At 60.4% G+C, this 21279-nt stretch overlaps 1 protein-coding gene across 1 annotated transcript in view; it reads right to left on the bottom strand.

Annotated features, from left to right (window-relative positions):
- Nucleotides 1-21279, bottom strand: part of LOC142404143 (tenascin-X-like) — a 49939-nt gene that overhangs the window by 3667 nt on the left and 24993 nt on the right. The window contains 16 exon segments of the mRNA XM_075490586.1: nucleotides 1834-1997; nucleotides 4927-5088; nucleotides 5463-5559; nucleotides 6461-6612; nucleotides 6895-6931; nucleotides 6933-7007; nucleotides 7009-7098; nucleotides 7866-7990; nucleotides 10953-11246; nucleotides 11773-12066; nucleotides 12468-12761; nucleotides 14358-14651; nucleotides 15864-16151; nucleotides 18631-18918; nucleotides 19892-20185; nucleotides 20820-21113. Coding sequence (XP_075346701.1) covers nucleotides 1834-1997; nucleotides 4927-5088; nucleotides 5463-5559; nucleotides 6461-6612; nucleotides 6895-6931; nucleotides 6933-7007; nucleotides 7009-7098; nucleotides 7866-7990; nucleotides 10953-11246; nucleotides 11773-12066; nucleotides 12468-12761; nucleotides 14358-14651; nucleotides 15864-16151; nucleotides 18631-18918; nucleotides 19892-20185; nucleotides 20820-21113 — 3242 coding nt within the window.

Here is a 21279-nt window from a genome sequence, read left to right as displayed (position 1 = left end):
AGCCCCCCCCATGGCCCCTATAGCCCCCTCGAGTTGCCCCCTATGGCCCCCTCTATGTCCCCTGGCCCCTATAGGCTCCCTACAGCCCCTATGGGCCCCATCATGGCCCCTATAGCCCGCCCCATGGCCCCTACAGCCCCCTCGAGTTGCCCCCTATGGCCCCCTCCATGTCCCCCTATAGGGCCCCTGGCCCCTATAGGCTCCCTATGGCCCCTATGAGCCCCATCATGGCCCCTATAGCCCCCTCGAGTTGCCCTCTATGTCGCCCTCTATGTCCCCTGGCCCCTATAGGCTCCCTATGACCCCTATGGGCCCCATCATGGCCCCTATAGCCCACCCCATGGCCCCTACAGCCCCCTCGAGTTGCCCCCTAGGGCCCCCTCAATGTCCCCCTATAGGTCCCCTGGCCCCTATAGGCTACCTATGACCGCTATGGGCCCCATCATGGCCCCTATAGCCCCCCCCATGGCCCCTATAGCCCCCTCGAGTTGCCCCCTATGGCCCCCTCTATGTCCCCTGGCCCCTATAGGCTCCCTACAGCCCCTATGGGCCCCATCATGGCCCCTATAGCCCGCCCCATGGCCCCTACAGCCCCCTCGAGTTGCCCCCTATGGCCCCCTCCATGTCCCCCTATAGGGCCCCTGGCCCCTATAGGCTCCCTATGGCCCCTATGAGCCCCATCATGGCCCCTATAGCCCCCTCGAGTTGCCCTCTATGGCCCCCTCTATGTCCCCTGGCCCCTATAGGCTCCCTATGACCCCTATGGGTCCCATTATGGCCCCTATAGCCCGCCCCATGGCCCCTACAGCCCCCTCGAGTTGCCCCCTATGCCCCCCTCCATGTCCCCCTATAGGTCCCCTGGCCCCTATAGGCTCCCTATGGCCCCTATGAGCCCCATCATGGCCCCTATAGCCCCCTCGAGTTGCCCTCTATGTCGCCCTCTATGTCCCCTGGCCCCTATAGGCTCCCTATGACCCCTATGGGCCCCATCATGGCCCCTATAGCCCACCCCATGGCCCCTACAGCCCCCTCGAGTTGCCCCCTAGGGCCCCCTCCATGTCCCCCTATAGGTCCCCTGGCCCCTATAGGCTCCCTATGACCCCTATGGGCCCCATCATGGCCCCTATAGCCCCCCCCATGGCCCCTATAGCCCCCTCGAGTTGCCCCCTATGGCCCCCTCTATGTCCCCTGGCCCCTATAGGCTCCCTACAGCCCCTATGGGCCCCATCATGGCCCCTATAGCCCGCCCCATGGCCCCTACAGCCCCCTCGAGTTGCCCCCTATGGCCCCCTCCATGTCCCCCTATAGGGCCCCTGGCCCCTATAGGCTCCCTATGGCCCCTATGAGCCCCATCATGGCCCCTATAGCCCCCTCGAGTTGCCCTCTATGTCGCCCTCTATGTCCCCTGGCCCCTATAGGCTCCCTATGACCCCTATGGGCCCCATCATGGCCCCTATAGCCCACCCCATGGCCCCTACAGCCCCCTCGAGTTGCCCCCTAGGGCCCCCTCAATGTCCCCCTATAGGTCCCCTGGCCCCTATAGGCTACCTATGACCCCTATGGGCCCCATCATGGCCCCTATAGCCCCCCCCATGGCCCCTATACCCCCTCGAGTTGCCCCCTATGGCCCCCTCTATGTCCCCTGGCCCCTATAGGCTCCCTACAGCCCCTATGGGCCCCATCATGGCCCCTATAGCCCACCCCATGGCCCCTACAGCCCCCTCGAGTTGCCCCCTAGGGCCCCCTCCATGTCCCCCTATAGGTCCCCTGGCCCCTATAGCCCGCCCCATGGCCCCTACGGCCCCCTCGAGGGCCGCGGCCCCTATAGCGTGCCTGGTGGTGGTGGGGGGTGCCGTAGCGCCCGTTGAGGTTGGCGTAGTGGCAGTTGTGGTACCACCAGGCCCCCGTGTAGGAGACGGCGCAGGGGCGGGGGCGGCCCCGGGGGTCCCGGTCCCGCGTGGAGAAGGGGCTGCCGGCGTGGTAGGAGAGCGCGTCCCCTGCGGGACCCCCCCGTCAGCCCCCCTGGGGACCCCCCCCCAAGGACCCCCCCGGGGGCTCCAGAGACCCCAGACCCCCCCCAGGGACCCCCCTCAAGGACCCCCCAGCAGCCCCTCCAGGGACCCCCCCAAGGACCCCCCCGGGGGCTCCAGAGACCCCAGACCCCCCCCAGGAACCCCCCCCAAGGACCCCCGGCAGCTCCTCCAGGGACCCCCCCCAAGGACCGCCCAGGGACCCCCAGGGGCTCCAGAGACCCCAGACTCCCCCAGGGACCCCCCCAAGGGCCACCCAGGGACCCCCCCCAAGGACCCCCCCAAGGACCCCCCAGCAGCCCCTCCAGGGACCTCCCCAAGGGGACCCCCCCGGGAACCCCCATCACCCCCCAGGGTCTCCCCCAGAGAATCCCCATGGTCCAGAGACTCCCAGACCCCCCCAGGGACCGCCCAGAGACCCCCCCAGGGACCCCCCCAAGGACCCCCCAGCAGCCCCTCCAGGGACCCCCCCAAGGACCGCCCAGGGACCCCCCAGGGGCTCCAGAGACCCCAGACCCCCCCAGGTGCCCCCCCAAGGACCGCCCAGGGACCCCCCCAGGGAGCCCCCGAGGACCACCCAGGGCCCCCCCCAGGGACCGCCCAGGGCCCCCCCCAGGGACCCCCCATCAGCCCCCCTCAGGGACCCCCTCAGAGACTCCCCATGGTCCAGAGACCCCCAGACCCCCCCACGGACCCCCCGACCCACCGTGTCAGCCCCCCTCAGGGACCCCCAGGGACCCCCCCCGTGACCCCCCCTCAGCGACCCCCCCTCAGACCCTGTCAGACCCCCCAGGGACCCCCCCTATGATCCGGAGACCCCCAGCTCCCCCCCAGGAATCCCCCCAGGGACTCCCAGGGCCAAGGGACCCCCAAGACCCCCAGAGACCCCCCAGGAACCCCCCCCCCCAAGTTCTGGAGACCCCCAAGACCTCCCAGGGACCCCCAAGACCCCTGCAGGGACCCCTCCCCCAGGAACGCCCACACGGTCCAGAAACCCCCAAGACCCCCCCAGAAGCCCCCAAGGCTCCCCCCAAGGAACCCTCCAGGGACACCCCCCCAAGGTCTGGAGACCTCCAAGACCCCCGCCCCCCCAAGATCCCCCCCCAAGACCCCCCCAGGGACCCCCAAGACCCCCCCCAGGGTCCTCCCCATGAGGCAAGAGCCCCCCAAGACCCCCCCCAGGGTGTCCCCAAGACCCCTCCAAGCCCTTCAAGACCCCTCCAGGACCCCCCTGGATCCCCCCAGGACCTCTCCAGGAGCCCCCCAAGACTCCCCAAGACCCTTCAGGACCCCCAAGCCCCCCTAGAACCCCCTTCATCGGCCAAGGGACACCCAAGCCCCCCCAAGCCCCCTCAGAACCCCCAAGCCCCCCCCTCAGGACCCCCTAAAACCCCTTCTGACCCCCCAGGACCTCCCAAAGACCCCTTTCATGGGCTAAGGGACCCCCAAGACCCCCCCTGAACCCCCCAAGAACCCACTGGGACCTCCTTCATGGGCCAAGGGACCCCCAAGACCCCTCCAGAACCCCCCCAGGACACCCCTCTATTAGCCAAGGGACCCCCCAAGACCCCCCCTGAGCCCCCCAAGAACCCACCAGGACCTCCTTCATGGGCCAAGAGACCCCCAAGACCTCTCCAGGACCCCCACAAGACCCCCTTCATGGGTCAAGAGCCCCCCAAGACCCCCCTGGACCCTCCCCATGGGCCAAGAGACCACCAATACCCCCCTAGAACCCCTCAAGACCCCTCCAGAGCCCCCCAGGACCCCTCAAGACCCCACAAGACTCCTCAGGGACCCCTTTCATGGCCCAAGAGACCCCCAATACCCCTCCATGGACCCTCAAGATCCCCCCCCAGGGTCCTTCCCATGGTCCCAGACACCCCCAAGACCCCTTCAGAACCCCCCCAGGACCCCTCCAAGATCCCCCAGAACCCCCCAAGACCCCTCAAGACCCCCCAAGCTCCCCCTCCAGGACCCTCCAGGATCCCCCAAGGCCCTTCCAGTACCACCCAAGCCCCCCCCAGGACCTCCCAAGATGCTCCCCAGGACCCCCCAAGACCCCTCCCGCCCCCCAAGCCCCCCCTAGAACTCCCCAAGCTCCCCCTCAGGACCCCCCAAGACCCCCCAAGACCCCCCAGGGACCCCATTCATGGGCCAAGGGACCCCCAAGACCAACTCAGGACCTCCCAAGATGCTCCCCAGGACCCCCCAAGACCACTCCCGCCCCCCAAGCCCCCCCTAGAACCTCCCAAGCTCCCCCTCAGGACCCCCCAAGACCCCCCAAGGCCCCCCATTCATGGGTCAAGGGACCCCCAAGACCGCCTCAGGACCTCCCAAGATGCTCCCCAGGACCCCCCAAGACCCCTCCCGCCCCCCAAACCCCCCCTAGAACCCCCCAAGATCCCCCTCAGGACCCCCCAAGACCCCCCAGGGACCCCATTCATGGGCCAAGGGACCCCCAAGACCGCCTCAGGACCTCCCAAGATGCTCCCCAGGACCCCCCAAGACCACTCCCGACCCCCAAGCCCCCCCTAGAACCCCCCAAGATCCCCCTCAGGACCCCCCAAGACCCCCCAAGACCCCCCAAGGCCCCCCATTCATGGGTCAAGGGACCCCCAAGACCGCCTCAGGACCCCCCAAGATCCCCCTCAGGACCCCCAAGGCCCCCCAGGGACCCCATTCATGGGCCAAGGGACCCCCAAGACCAACTCAGGACCTCCCAAGACCACTCCCGCCCCCCAAGCCCCCCCTAGAACCCTCCAAGATCCCCCTCAGGACCCCCCAAGGCTCCCCAGGGACCCCGTTCACGGGCCAAGGGACCCCCAAGACCGCCTCAGGACCCCCCGAACCCCTCCAGGATCCCCCCAGGACCCCCGTCCCCGTCCCCCCCCAGTACCGGCGGTGCCGCTGTAGGCGCCAAGGTGGAGGCGGTAATGGTCCTCGGGGCCGGCGACGGCGAAGTCGCGGTAGCGGGCGAAGGCCGCGTCCCGCGGGGTGCGGAGGTCCACCCGCAGCTCCGTGGGGGTCCCCGCCGTCAGCGCGTGCAGCGCCTCGTTCCCTGTGCCCCCACACCTACGTCCGGCCACCGCCACCACCCCAAACGCCTGGGTCCCTCCCCTGGTCACCCACCCAAGCCCACCCGGACACCTAGGTCCCCTCCAAAGACCCACCCAGCACCACCCAGATGCCTGGGTTCCCCCTGGCCAGCTGGGTCCCCCCCAAACTCATGCTTGGGTCCCCCCCAGACACCTGGGGCCCCCCAACATCTGGGTCCGCCCTGGGATTCCTGGGTCGCCCCGGACGCCTGGGTCCCCTCCCAGATGCCTGGGCCCCCCCCCCGCGGACACCGGGGTCCCATCCCCCGCCCCCCCGGACCCTGGGGTCCTCCCCCCCGGACACTGGGGTCCCCCCCCCGGACACGGGGGTCCTCACCCAGCCAGAACTCCCCAGTGACGTTGCCGAAGCCCTGGGCGTAGGCGGCCCACCCCCGCCAGAAATCGGTGCCCCCGTCCTGGCGGCGCTGGAACACCTGGGGGGAGGGGTCGGGGGGGGGGGGGGGGGAGGGCCAACACCCCCCCACTGACCCCTTAGGGCCCCCCTCGCTGACCCCACAGAGACCCCCAGCACCCCCCATTTCCCCCCAGACCCACCCAGAACCCCCATTGTCCCGCCAGGATCCCCCATTGACCGCCAAGACCCCCCCCACTGACCCCCAGACCCTCCCATTGCCCCCCATAAAACCCCCCAATACCCCCCATACAACCCCCCAGCCACTCCCAGTGCCGCCAGTGACCCCCAGTCCCCCCATTGTCCCCCCAAACTCCCCATTGCCCCCATAAACCCCCCCATATCCCCCAATACCCCCCCATATGAAGCTCCAGCCCCTCCCAGTGCCTTCCAGCGGCCCCATTTGCCCACCAGTCCCCCTATTGCCCCCCAAAGCCCCCAATGCCCCCCAAGACCCCCTATTGCCCCCTAAGGCCCCTATTTCCCCCCATAGAACCCCCTATATCCCCCCGATACCCCCTATGTGACCCCCCCAGCCCTTCCCACTGCCCCCCAGTTCACCACCAGACACTCCAATGCCCCCCAAGACCCCCCCCAATGCCCCCCAGGACCCCCTATTGCCCCCCAAGACCACCCATTTACCCCCATATCCCCCCAATACCCCTATACAACCCCCCCAGCCCCCCCAATGCATTCCAAGACCCCTATTGCCCCCTAAGACCCCTATTTCCCCCCATAGAACCCCCTATATCCCCCAATACCCCCCTATAGAAGCCCCCCAGCCTCTCCCAGTGCCCCCCAGTCCTCCTGTTGCCCTCAAGACCCCCCCGATGCCCCCCCAACACTTCCATTTCCCCCCATAAGCCCCTATAGAAGCCCCTCAGCCCCTCCCAGTGTCCCCCAGTGCCCCCCAGTTGCCCCACCAGCCATCCGCCGCCGTCGGTCTCCATGTCACAGAAGACGCGCAGGGGTCTCCCGGGGTCTCCCCCGAGGAAGATGAGGGTCTCGCGTGAAGGCCCCGGCCCGTTCAGCTGCTCCTCGGCGCAGTCGCGGGGGTGTGGGTGGGGGAGGGGAGCTGGGGGGGGAGAGGGATTGTGGGGACCCGGGCGTCCGGGGACACACCCCCCCCCCTCCAAGTCACCCTATAGATTTCTGGGGACCCAGGCGTCCAGGTGCCCACCCCACCCAGGGACACAGCACCCAGGGACCCAGGCGTCTGGGTGCCCCCCACCCAAGAGCCCACAACTCCCCACCCCCCCAGGCAGCTGGGTGCCCCCCACCCATGAACCCAGCCTCCCCCACCCAGGGACCCAGGCATCCGGGTGCCCCCCACCCAAGAACCCCACCCCCCCCACACCTGAGGGACACAGGTGTCTGGGTGCCCCCCACCCAAGAACCCCACCCAGGGACCCAGGCATCCGGCTCACGGGTGTCAAAGGTGGCCTCCAGGGGGGTGGGGGGGGTGTCCCCCCCCCCGGCCCCACAGCTGCACCCCATAGCGCCCGGTCGGCTCCAGGCCCCACAGCTGATGGGATGTTGCCTCAGGGGGCAGCCGGAGCGTCTGGGGAGGCACAGGAGGGTATTGGGGTCCCCCAAGGCGTTATTGGGGTCCCCAGGGGGGTTATTGGGGTCCCCCAAGGGGTTATTGGGGTCCCCAGGGGGGTTATTGGGGTCCCCCAAGGGGTTATTGGGGTGCCCTAGGGGAGTATTAGGGGTCCCACAAGGTATATCGGGGGGCGTGGGGGATATTGGGGTCCTCAAGGGTTTATTGGGGTCCTACAAGGAATATTGGGGTCCACAAGGGGTTATTGGGGTCCCACAAGGAATATTGGGGTCCTCTGGGTGTTATTAGGGTCCTCCAGGGTGTTACTGGGGTCTCCCAGGGCATTATTGGGGTCCCCTGGGTGTTATTGGGGTCCCCTGGGGCTTATTTAGGTCTCGGGGAGGCGCTGGGGTGCCCTAAGGGAGTATTGGGGGTCCCACAAGGGATATTGGGGTGTACCTGGGGGGGATTGGGGTCCCCGAGGGGTTAATGGGGTCCCTGGGGGCCTATTGGGGTCCTACAAGGAAAGTTGGGGTCCCCAGGGGGGGTTTGGGGTCCCCGAGGGGTTAATGGGGTCCCTGGAGGAGCACTGGGGTCCTACAAGGAATATTGGGGTCCCCGGGGGAGGATCGGGGTCCTCAAGGGATTATTGGGGTCTGGGGGGGGGGTACTGGGGTCCCACAGGAATATTGGGGTCCCCAGGGGTGTTATGGGGAGCCCCGGGGGGTATTGGGGTTCTCAGGGGGGGGTCTGGGGTTTCAGGGTGCTTGGGGTGGGGTTGTTACCTGCTGGGGTCCTCCAGGGGGGCCGTAGACGAGGTCGTAGCCATCGGGGGGGGCACGGGGGGGTGCCCAGTGCAGCCGGGCACTGCGGGGCCACACAGTCCCCACCCAGAGGGTCCCCGGGGCGCCTGCGTGGGGGAGGGGCATGGCCACTGACACCCTGGAAGCCCCCACAGCTCCCCAAGGACCTGCCCACCAACTGCTCCCCAATGGACAATCAGAGACCCCATCATCTGACCACCATAGCTCCCCCAACCCCACAGAAACCCCCATGGACCCCCCACTCCCAGACCCCCCCATAGCACCCCAGGGTCCCCCACCCACAGCCCTCCAGGGGATTCTCCCCACCAGGGGCACCCCACCCAGGACTCCAACACACCATCAGTCCAACCAACCATCCAGGTGTCCAGTCAGCAACCATCCAACCATCAACCATCCAACCATCAACCATCCACCATCCAACCATCAACCATCCACCATCCAACCATCCACCATCCAACCATCCACCATCCAACCATCCACCATCAACCATCCAACCATCAACCATCCACCATCAACCATCAACCATCCACCATCCACCATCAACCATCCAACCATCAACCATCCACCATCAATCATCCAACCATCAACCATCCACCATCCAACCATCCACCATCCAACCATCCACCATCAATCATCCAACCATCAATCATCCAACCATCAACCATCCACCATCCACCATCAACCATCCAACCATCAACCATCCACCATCCAACCATCCACCATCCAACCATCCACCATCAATCATCCAACCATCAATCATCCAACCATCAACCATCCACCATCAACCATCCACCATCAACCATCCAACCATCCACCATCAACCATCAACCATCCAACCATCAATCATCCAACCATCAACCATCAACCATCCACCATCAACCATCCAACCATCAACCATCCAACCATCCAACCATCCACCATCCAACCATCCACCATCAACCATCCAACCATCAACCATCCAACCATCCACCATCAACCATCCAACCATCAACCATCCATCAACCATCAATCATCCAACCATCCACCATCAACCATCCACCATCCAACCATCCACCATCAACCATCCAACCATCCACCATCCACCATCAACCATCCACCATCCACCATCCAACCATCCATCAACCATCCAACCATCAACCGTCCAACCATCAACCATCCAACTGTCCAACCATTCAACCGTCCAACTGTCCAACCATTCAACCATCCAACTGTCCAACCGTCCAACCACCCAACTGTCCAACCGTCCAACCACCCAACTGTCCAACCGTCCAACCAACCATCCAACTGTCCATCCATCAACCATCCATCCACCCACCTATCCAACCGTCCATCCAACCATCCCTCCATCCATCAAACCACCCACCCATCCATCCATCCACCCATCTATCCAGCCAGCCAGCCAACCTTCCATCCATCCATCCAACCATCCAGCCACCATATGTCCACCTTTCCATGCATGCTGCATGTCCTCCAGAGCCGTGTGCCCTTCCATCTACCCACACGTTCCTCTGCCCATGACTACAGCAGCCTACCCAACCATCCACCCATCCTTCCAGCTACCCAATCATCCGTCCAACCCATCGTCCATCCGTCTGCCCAACCAACCTTCAGTCCATCCACCCATCCACGCACCCCCCACGCATCCATCAGCCTGTCCCCCCATCCCTGCACCCTTCGTGCTCCCACCCCTCCATCGATCCCAGGCTTAGTGCCAAGAATTTGTTCCCATTTCCCACAAGCCCGTGGATCCAGCCAGCCGAGGATCCACCCATACATCCAGTCATCCAAATAGCCAAAACATCATAGAAGCAACTTCCATCCACCCACCCACCCACCCATCCATCCTTCCATCCACCCACCTGTCCTTCCATCCATCCTTCCATCCATCCATCCACCCACGCACCCATCCATCCACCCACCCATCCATCCTTCCACCCATTCTTCCATCCATCCATCCACCCACCCACCCATCCGTCCTTCCATCCACCCACTCATCCATCCTTCCATCCATCCTTCCATCCACCCACCCACCCACCCATCCATCCATCCACCCATCCATCCTTCCATCCACCCACCCGTCCTTCCATCCATCCTTCCATCCATCCATCCACCCACCCATCCATCCTTCCATCCATTCATCCTTCCACCCATCCATCCTTCCACCCATCCATCCTTCCACCCATCCTTCCATCCATCCATCCTTCCATCCATCCATCCTTCCATCCATCCATCCTTCCACCCACCCATCCACCCACCCATCCATTCATCCACCCTTCCATCCATCCTTCCACCCACCCATCTACCCTTCCATCCATCCATCCACCCACCCATCCTTCCATCCATCCATCCACCCATCCACCCTTCCATCCATCCATCCACCCACCCATCCTTCCATCCGCCCACCCACCCACCCATCCTTCCATCCATCCATCCTTCCATCCATCCATCCACCCACCCATCCATCCTTCCATCCACCCACCCGTCCTTCCATCCATCCTTCCATCCATCCACCCACCCACCCATCCATCCTTCCATCCATCCATCCACCCACCCATCCATCCTTCCACCCACCCAACCACCCTTCCATCCATCCATCCGCCCACCCATCCTTCCATCCGCCCACCCACCCACCCATCCATCCTTCCATCCATTCATCCTTCCATCCATCCATCCTTCCATCCATCCATCCTTCCATCCATCCACCCACCCATTCACCCACCCACCCATCCATCCACCCACCCACCCATCCTTCCATCCATCCACCCACCCATCCATCCACCCACCCACCCATCCTTCCATCCATCCAACCACCCATCCATCCACCCACCCACCCATCCTTCCATCCATCCACCCACCCATCCATCCACCCACCCAACCCCCCAAACTTGCACGCACCCATCCCATCATCCGCACCCTCGTCAGCACCCAAGGGATGTTCCCAGTTCCCACAAGACCCAAGGGACCAGGATGGGCCCTGCCCAAGCTCCTGCTGCCATGCCAAAACCAGCACCCAAAGGGGACACAGAAATGGTCCACAGACACCCTCACCTGTGACAGCATCGGTGGAGACGGGGCCCAGGCGTTTCCGACCCCACAACCCATACAGGTTGAACTTGTACCGGCGCGACGGTGACAGCCCAGGCACGGTCACCGTGCGGGAAACACTGTCCATGCGCAGCACCTGGGGCTGCCCTTCTGCATCCTTGTACTGCACCGTGAAGGAGTCAAAGGTGCCCTCGGGGACGCTCCACTCCAGCTGCACGGAGTCGGGGGTGACATGAGGGGCTGTGAGCTCGCCCAGGCGGGGCTGGGATGGTGGCTTCTCCTTTTGTGGAGCTGGGGCTGCAACGGAGAGGACGCAATGCAGAGCATAAACATCGACCCATCCACCCATCTGTTCAACAACCAACCAAACGTTCCTCGAACCATCCATCCATCCTCCGTGCACCTCGATCCATCCATCCAACCATCCATCCATCCATACCACCATCTCTCCACCCATCCATCCCTCCATCCAACCGTGTCCGTCCATCCCTCCCTCCCTTCATCCAACCGTATATCCACTCATCCAATGAGTAAACCATCCATCCATCAATATCCCCCAAACCCTTCCACCTTGCGTGCTCCCATCCATCCATCCATCCATCCGACCATCCATCCAACCAAGAAACACTCTTCCATCAACCTACCCCTCCATCCCTCCAACCTTGCATCTCCCATCCCTCCATCCAGCCCCCAGTCAGCGCCCAAGAGATGTTCCCATTTCCCACCAGGCCCAAGCGACCAGGATGGGCCCTGCCCCAGCTCCTGCCACACTCCAAACCCAGCACCCAAAGGGGACATGGGCGGATCCACCACAGGCCCTCACCTGTGATGGTGTCAAGGGAGATGGGGCCCAGACGTTTCTGCCCCAACACCCCATACAGGTAGAAATTGTAGCGGTGGGACGGCAACAGCCCAGGAACGGTCACCGTGTGGGATCCTCCATCTACTAGCACTGACTCGGGCTGCCCTTCTGCATCCCTGTACTGCACCGTGAAGGAGTCAAAGGTGCCCTCGGGGACGCTCCACTCCAGCTGGATGGAGTCAGAGGTGACATGGGAGGCCGTGAGCTCGCCCAGGCGGGGCTGGGATGGTGGCTTCTCTTCTTGTGGAGCTGGGGCTGCGATGGAGAGAGCACAATACAGGACATAAACATCAACCCATCCACCCACCCACCAAGAAAACAAACATTCATCCACCCAATGCTCGCTCCATCTTTCATGTCATCAGTTATCCATCCATCCATCCATCCATCCATCCTCTACCCATCCATCCATCCATCCATCCTTCCATCCATCCATCCTCTACCCATCCATCCTCTACCCATCCATCCTTCCATCCATCCATCCATCCGTGACTCCACCCTTCCATGCTCCCATCCCTCCAACCCAGTCAGCACCCAAGAGATGTTCCCATTTCCCAAGAGGCCAAACACACCCAGGACAGACCCAGACCCAGCTCCTGCCCCACATCAACCCACTTCCACAGGGGACATAGGCAGGGCCAACAGACATCCCTCACCTGTGACAGCATCGGTGGAGACGGGGCCCAGACGTTTCCGACCCCACAACCCGTACAGGTTGAACTTGTACCGGCGCGACGGTGACAGCCCAGGCACGGTCACCGTGCGGGAAACACCGTCCACGGGCAGCACCTGGGGCTGCCCTTCTGCATCCTTGTACTGCACCGTGAAGGAGTCAAAGGTGCCCTCAGGGACGCTCCACTCCAGCTGCACGGCGTCGGGGCTGACCTGGGAGGCCCTGAGCTCGCCCAGCATCGGCTGGGAGGGGGGTTCTTCCTCCGGCTTGGCCTCAGCTGCAGCACAGGACACAAAGCAGGGCATAAACATCTCTCCATCCATCCATCCATCCATCCATCCGTCTGTCTATCCCTCCCTCCATCAAATCACCCATCTCTCCATGTACCTTTTTCCATCCACCAGTCCTTGATTTCACACCTCCATTCCAACATCCAACAAACCAGGTGCTCCTTTATTACTCCAATCAACCAGACAGCAGCCAACCAACCACCCATCCACCCACCCACCCACCCATCCTTCCATCCAACTACATGTCCACACAGTCATCCCACGACTGATCCGGGTCACAAAACAGACACACACTCACCCAACCTTTCATCCATCCATCCACGCATCCATCCCTTCAACCAACCAATGAGCCACCCATCCCTTCTTCATTCATCCAACTATCCATACATTCTTCCATCCCTCCATCCACTCTTCCATCCATGCACCAATCCATCAATCCACCCACTCAACCACGCAGCCATCCATCCAAATTCCATCTGCCCACCCAATCGTGCCTCCATCCAACCATCCAAAGCACCATTCACCTCTGAAACTGCCACAAATTCATCCATACTCCATCTGTTCACTAATCCCACCACATAGCCACGCTTCCACTAATCCAGCCAGCCAGCCATACGTCCAACCATCCATCCAATCACCCAACTAATCCATCCATTACACCATCAAGACACAAGGCCCCCTTCCATACAACCATCTATCTATCCATTCATCCAATCAAACAACCAAACGTCCTGCCGTCCAACAGAATCACAGAATCACAGAGTTGTATAGGTTGGAAAAGACCTTCAAGATCATCGAGTCCAACCGTAAACCTAACACTGCCAAGACCACCACTACACCATGTCCCTAAGCACCTCATCCAAACGTCCTTTAAACACCTCCAGGGATGGGGACTCAACCACTTCCCTGGGCAGCCTGTTCCAGTGCTTGATAACCCTCTCGGTGAAGAAAAATTTCCTAATATCCAGTCTAAACCTCCCCTGGCGCAACTTGAGGCCATTTCCTCTCGTCCTATCACTTGTTACTTGGGAGAAGAGACCGACCCCACCTCTCTACACCCTCCTTTCAGGCAGTTGTAGAGAGCGATGAGGTCTCCCCTCAGCCTCCTTTTCTCCAGGCTGAACAACCCCAGCTCCCTCAGCCGCTCCCCATCAGCCTTGTGCTCCAGACCCTTCCCCAGCTCCGTTGCCCTTCTCTGGACACGCTCCAGCCCCTCAATGTCTCTCTTGTAGTGGGGGGCCCAACACTGAACACAGCATTCGAGGTGCGGCCTCACCAGTGCCGAGTCCAGGGGCACGATCACTTCCCTAGTCCTGCTGAACAATCCATCCATCCACCCAACCTTCCGTCCATCCATCCATCCACCATGCCAACCAACACACAAACATCCATCCATCAGTCTATCCCTTCTTCCCGCCAAACTTGCATTCTCCCGTCCCTCCCTCCATGCCCTAGGAAGCAGTACAAAACGGTCCCCGTGTCCCACAAAGCCCAAGGGACCAGCACGACCCCTGTCCGAGCTCCTGCCACACACAAACCCAGAGTCCACAGGGGACACAGCTGGGACCTGCACAGGCCCTCACCTGTGACAGCATCGGTGGAGATGGGGCCCAGACGTTTCCGACCCCACAACCCGTACAGGTTGAACTTGTACCGGCGCGACGGTGACAGCCCAGGCACGGTCACCGTGCGGGAAACACCGTCCACGGGCAGCACCTGGGGCTGCCCTTCTGCATCCTTGTACTGCACCGTGAAGGAGTCAAAGGTGCCCTCGGGGACGCTCCACTCCAGCTGCACGGAGTCGGGGCTGACCTGGGAGGCCCTGAGCTCGCCCAGCATCGGCTGGGAGGGGGATTCGACCTCAGGCTCGGCTGCAGCTGAAACAGAGAGGGCACAACACAGGGCATAAACATCCCATACATACGTTCCACCAATCTATCCATCAATCTGTCCATCCATCCATCCGTCTGTCTATCTTTCCATCCAGCAAATCACCAGTCTCTCCATGCACATTTTTCCATCCATCAGTCCTTGAATCCACACCTCTCTTTCACCATCAAACCAAACAGATGCTCCTTTAAGCTCCAGTCAACCAGACCTCCAACCAAGCATCTCTCCATCCATCTCTCCATCCATCCATCCTCCCATCTTTACTTCAGTCTCCGTACTCAACCATCCATCCATTCACACATACATTCAACTAATAATCCCCCAATCTCTCTGTTCTATCTGTCCAGATATACATGTACATTGGATCTGTCCAAGCAAACATTGAATCAGCCATCCATGTTTCCATCCTTCCATCCATCCATCCATCCTTCTCTCCATCCACCGTCCAACGATCCTTCCATCCATAAGTCCTTCTCTCCATCTATACATCCTTCCACCCATCCTTCTCTCCATCCACTGTCCATCCTTCCTTGCATTCATCCATCCATCCTTCTCCCCATCTATCCATTCTTCCATCTGTCCGTCCATCCCTCCATCAGTATAACCCTACATCTGCCCAGCAACTCAAACAAGCCATCTAGACACCCTTTCATTTAGCTCTGTGCCCACCCATACATTCAGCCATACATTCAGCCATCTGTTTCTCAGTCCAGTATCCATCTTGTTCACCATCTCTCCTGCCAAATACCTGTTTGACCATAAACCATCCTGGTTCCCATTCACCCAATCACCCATTCCCATACTCCTTTGGGCATTCTCAGCCCTTGGTTCTATCCATCATTCCATCCCACCCATGACCCCACCAACCATGTATTCCTCCATCCATGCTTCCATCCAGACACCTAGACAGACGGTAAGCAACAAACCACCCAAGAAGCCAAACATCCATCCACAAATCCATCTTTTCTCCCATCCATCCCTCTATACACCTCTCCGTACATCCATCCACCAATACATCCCCCCATCCCTCCAACCATGCCTGCACCCGTCCCTCCATCCAGCACCCAATCATCACACAAGAGATGTTCCCATTTCCCAGAAGGTCCAAGGGACCCAACATGGGCCCTGCCCCAGCTTCTGCTACCACCCCAAACCAAGAGCCCTGAAGGGACATGGCTGGGGCCTGCAGATGTCCTCACCTGTGACGGCGTCGGTGGAGATGGGGCCCAGACGTTTCCGACCCCACAACCCGTACAGGTTGAACTTGTAGCGGCGCGACGGTGACAGCCCAGGCACGGTCACCGTGCGGGAAACACCGTCCACGGGCAGCACCTGGGGCTGCCCTTCTGCATCCTTGTACTGCACCGTGAAGGAGTCAAAGGTGCCCTCGGGGACGCTCCACTCCAGCTGCACGGAGTCGGGGCTGACCTGGGAGGCCCTGAGCTCACCCAGGATGGGCTGGGAGGGGGGTTCCTTCTCTGGCTCGGCTGCAGCTGAAACACACAGGGCACAATGCAGGGAATAAACATCCACATGTCCATCCATCTGTCCGTGCATCTATCTATCCGTCCATCCATCCATCCATCCATTTTCTTACCCAACCATCAGTCTCTCCATCCACACACACATTCAGCTCGTCATCTCTACAGTTACCAGGCCACCCAAGCATCCACGCACCCATGCTTCCATCCATCCTGAACACTGTTCCACCCATCAGCCTTCCAAGCATCCACACATGCATCCTTCCACTCAAAGGCTCTCTGTCCATCCATACATCCCATCATCGAACTGTCAGCCAAATCAGCCAATCAAACAATCTCTCTACCCATTTAGGCAGGTTTTTGGTCACCCAGGCAGTCATCCATTCATTCACCCATCCATGTCTTTGTCATTCCTTTCAGCCACCCACCAATTCCTTTGTCACCCTGTCCACGCAGCCTTCTCTCCCTCCATTTCTCTGTCCAACCATCCACACTTCCATCCACCCCATCAACCATTTCTCCGTGCACTATTCCATCCATCTGTCCTTGAATCCATCCCTCTACCCAACCATCCTATCCCCTACCCTTCCAACAAAACACCCACCTACCCAGGCAACCATCCGTTCAACCATCTATCCGTCCAATCAACCTATTAACCAACCACCCACCATCCCTCCACCATCCCTCCACCATCCATCCATCCAACCATCCAAACATCTCCTCACCCAATGAGCCACACACTCATCCAACCGCCCATAGCCCCTTCACTCCCTCCCTCCAGGCTTCCCTCTCACTCATCTCCCCTTATTGCCTTCACCCCTGCCTGCACCCGTCCCTCCATCCAGCACCCAATCAACACCCAAGAGAAGTTCCCATTTCCCAGATGGGCCGAGGATCCCACATGGGCCCTGCCCAAGCTCCTGCCACACTCCAAACCCAGGGCCACCAACGGCACCAATGGTCCCACACTCCCACTCACCTGTGACAGCATCGGTGGAGACGGGGCCCAGACGTTTCCGACCCCACAACCCGTACAGGTTGAACTTGTACCGGCGCGACGGTGACAGCCCAGGCACGGTCACCGTGCGGGAAACACCGTCCACGGGCAGCACCTGGGGCTGCCCTTCTGCATCCTTGTACTGCACCGTGAAGGAGTCAAAGGTGCCCTCGGGGACGCTCCACTCCAGCTGCACGGAGTCGGGGCTGACCTGGGAGGCCCTGAGCTCGCCCAGCATCGGCTGGGAGGGGGATTCGACCTCAGGCTCGGCTGCAGCTGAAACAGAGAGGGCACAACACAGGGCATAAACATCCCATACATACGTTCCACCAATCTATCCATCAATCTGTCCATCCATCCATCCGTCTGTCTATCTTTCCATCCAGCAAATCACCAGTCTCTCCATGCACATTTTTCCATCCATCAGTCCTTGAATCCACACCTCTCTTTCACCATCAAACCAAACAGATGCTCCTTTAAGCTCCAGTCAACCAGACCTCCAACCAAGCATCTCTCCATCCATCTCTCCATCCATCCATCCTCCCATCTTTACTTCAGTCTCCGTACTCAACCATCCATCCATTCACACATACATTCAACTAATAATCCCCCAATCTCTCTGTTCTATCTGTCCAGATATACATGTACATTGGATCTGTCCAAGCAAACATTGAATCAGCCATCCATGTTTCCATCCTTCCATCCATCCATCCATCCTTCTCTCCATCCACCGTCCAACGATCCTTCCATCCATAAGTCCTTCTCTCCATCTATACATCCTTCCACCCATCCTTCTCTCCATCCACTGTCCATCCTTCCTTGCATTCATCCATCCATCCTTCTCCCCATCTATCCATTCTTCCATCTGTCCGTCCATCCCTCCATCAGTATAACCCTACATCTGCCCAGCAACTCAAACAAGCCATCTAGACACCCTTTCATTTAGCTCTGTGCCCACCCATACATTCAGCCATACATTCAGCCATCTGTTTCTCAGTCCAGTATCCATCTTGTTCACCATCTCTCCTGCCAAATACCTGTTTGACCATAAACCATCCTGGTTCCCATTCACCCAATCACCCATTCCCATACTCCTTTGGGCATTCTCAGCCCTTGGTTCTATCCATCATTCCATCCCACCCATGACCCCACCAACCATGTATTCCTCCATCCATGCTTCCATCCAGACACCTAGACAGACGGTAAGCAACAAACCACCCAAGAAGCCAAACATCCATCCACAAATCCATCTTTTCTCCCATCCATCCCTCTATACACCTCTCCGTACATCCATCCACCAATACATCCCCCCATCCCTCCAACCATGCCTGCACCCGTCCCTCCATCCAGCACCCAATCATCACACAAGAGATGTTCCCATTTCCCAGAAGGTCCAAGGGACCCAGCATGGGCCCTGCCCCAGCTTCTGCTACCACCCCAAACCAAGAGCCCTGAAGGGACATGGCTGGGGCCTGCAGATGTCCTCACCTGTGACGGCGTCGGTGGAGATGGGGCCCAGACGTTTCCGACCCCACAACCCGTACAGGTTGAACTTGTAGCGGCGCGACGGTGACAGCCCAGGCACGGTCACCGTGCGGGAAACACCGTCCACGGGCAGCACCTGGGGCTGCCCTTCTGCATCCTTGTACTGCACCGTGAAGGAGTCAAAGGTGCCCTCGGGGACGCTCCACTCCAGCTGCACGGAGTCGGGGCTGACCTGGGAGGCCCTGAGCTCACCCAGGATGGGCTGGGAGGGGGGTTCCTTCTCTGGCTCGGCTGCAGCTGAAACACACAGGGCACAATGCAGGGAATAAACATCCACGTGTCCATCCATCTGTCCGTGCATCTATCTATCCGTCCATCCATCCATCCATCCATTTTCTTACCCAACCATCAGTCTCTCCATCCACACACACATTCAGCTCGTCATCTCTACAGTTACCAGGCCACCCAAGCATCCACGCACCCATGCTTCCATCCATCCTGAACACCGTTCCACCCATCAGCCTTCCAAGCATCCACACATGCATCCTTCCACTCAAAGGCTCTCTGTCCATCCATACATCCCATCATCGAACTGTCAGCCAAATCAGCCAATCAAACAATCTCTCTACCCATTTAGGCAGGTTTTTGGTCACCCAGGCAGTCATCCATTCATTCATCCATCCATGTCTTTGTCATTCCTTTCAGCCACCCACCAATTCCTTTGTCACCCTGTCCACGCAGCCTTCTCTCCCTCCATTTCTCTGTCCAACCATCCACACTTCCATCCACCCCATCAACCATTTCTCCGTGCACTATTCCATCCATCTGTCCTTGAATCCATCCCTCTACCCAACCATCCTATCCCCTACCCTTCCAACAAAACACCCACCTACCCAGGCAACCATCCGTTCAACCATCTATCCGTCCAATCAACCTATTAACCAACCACCCACCATCCCTCCACCATCCCTCCACCATCCATCCATCCAACCATCCAAACATCTCCTCACCCAATGAGCCACACACTCATCCAACCGCCCATAGCCCCTTCACTCCCTCCCTCCAGGCTTCCCTCTCACTCATCTCCCCTTATTGCCTTCACCCCTGCCTGCACCCGTCCCTCCATCCAGCACCCAATCAACACCCAAGAGAAGTTCCCATTTCCCAGATGGGCCGAGGATCCCACATGGGCCCTGCCCAAGCTCCTGCCACACTCCAAACCCAGGGCCACCAACGGCACCAATGGTCCCACACTCCCACTCACCTGTGACAGCATCGGTGGAGATGGGGCCCAGACGTTTCCGACCCCACAACCCGTACAGGTTGAACTTGTAGCGGCGCGACGGTGACAGCCCAGGCACGGTCACCGTGCGGGAAACACCGTCCACGGGCAGCACCTGGGGCTGCCCTTCTGCATCCTTGTACTGCACCGTGAAGGAGTCAAAGGTGCCCTCGGGGACGCTCCACTCCAGCTGCACGGCGTCGGGGCTGACCTGGGAGGCCCTGAGCTCGCCCAGCATCGGCTGGGAGGGGGGTTCCTCTATTGGCTCGGCTGCAGCTGAAACACAACGGGCACATTGCAGGGAACAAGTGTCCACATGTCTGTCGACCTGTGTGTCTCTCCATCTATCCATCTGTTCATCCATCAACCCATTTTCCTACCCAACCATCAGTCTCTCCAACTACACATACATTCAGCTCGTCATCTCTACAGTTACCCAGTCACCCAAGCATCCATGCACGTGTCCTTCCATGAGTCCATTCCTCTACCCATCCATTCATCCTATCCCCTACCCTTCCATCAAAACACCCAGCTACCCAGGCAACCATCCATTTAATCATATATCTACCCAACCAGCCTACTAACCAATCACCCACCATCATCCATCCCTCCATGCACCCTTCCAACCATCCAAACATCTCCTCGCCCAATGAGTCACACACTCATCCCACCACCTGTGCCCTCTTCACTCCCTCCCTCCAGGCTTCCCTCCCTTCCTGCCTTCACCCCTGCCTGCACCCGTCCCTCCATCCAGCACCCAATCATCATCCAGCACCCAATCATCACACAAGAGATGTTCCCATTTCCCACAAGGTCCAAGGGACCCAGCATGGGCCCTGCCCCAGCTTCTGCTACCACCCCAAACCAAGAGCCCTGAGGGGACATGGCTGGCGCCTGCAGATGTCCTCACCTGTGACGGCGTCGGTGGAGATGGGGCCCAGACGTTTCCGACCCCACAACCCGTACAGGTTGAACTTGTACCGGCGCGACGGTGACAGCCCAGGCACGGTCACCGTGCGGGAAACACCGTCCACGGGCAGCACCTGGGGCTGCCCTTCTGCATCCCTGTACTGCACCGTGAAGGAGTCAAAGGTGCCCTCGGGGACGCTCCACTCCAGCTGCACGGAGTCGGGGCTGACCTGGGAGGCCCTGAGCTCGCCCAGCATCGGCTGGGAGGGGGGTTCCTTCTCTGGCTCGGCTGCAGCTGAAACACACAGGGCACAATGCAGGGAATAAACATCCACGTGTCCATCATCTGTCCGTGCATCTATCTATCCGTCCATCCATCCATCCATCCATTTTCCTACCCAACCATCAGTCTCTCCATCCACACACTCATTCAGCTCGTCATCTCTACAGTTACCAGGCCA

Source organism: Mycteria americana, unplaced genomic scaffold (genome assembly GCF_035582795.1).
Source record: "Mycteria americana isolate JAX WOST 10 ecotype Jacksonville Zoo and Gardens unplaced genomic scaffold, USCA_MyAme_1.0 Scaffold_79, whole genome shotgun sequence".
NCBI lineage: Eukaryota > Metazoa > Chordata > Aves > Ciconiiformes > Ciconiidae > Mycteria > Mycteria americana.
This window is presented reverse-complemented; position numbering and strand designations above follow the sequence as displayed.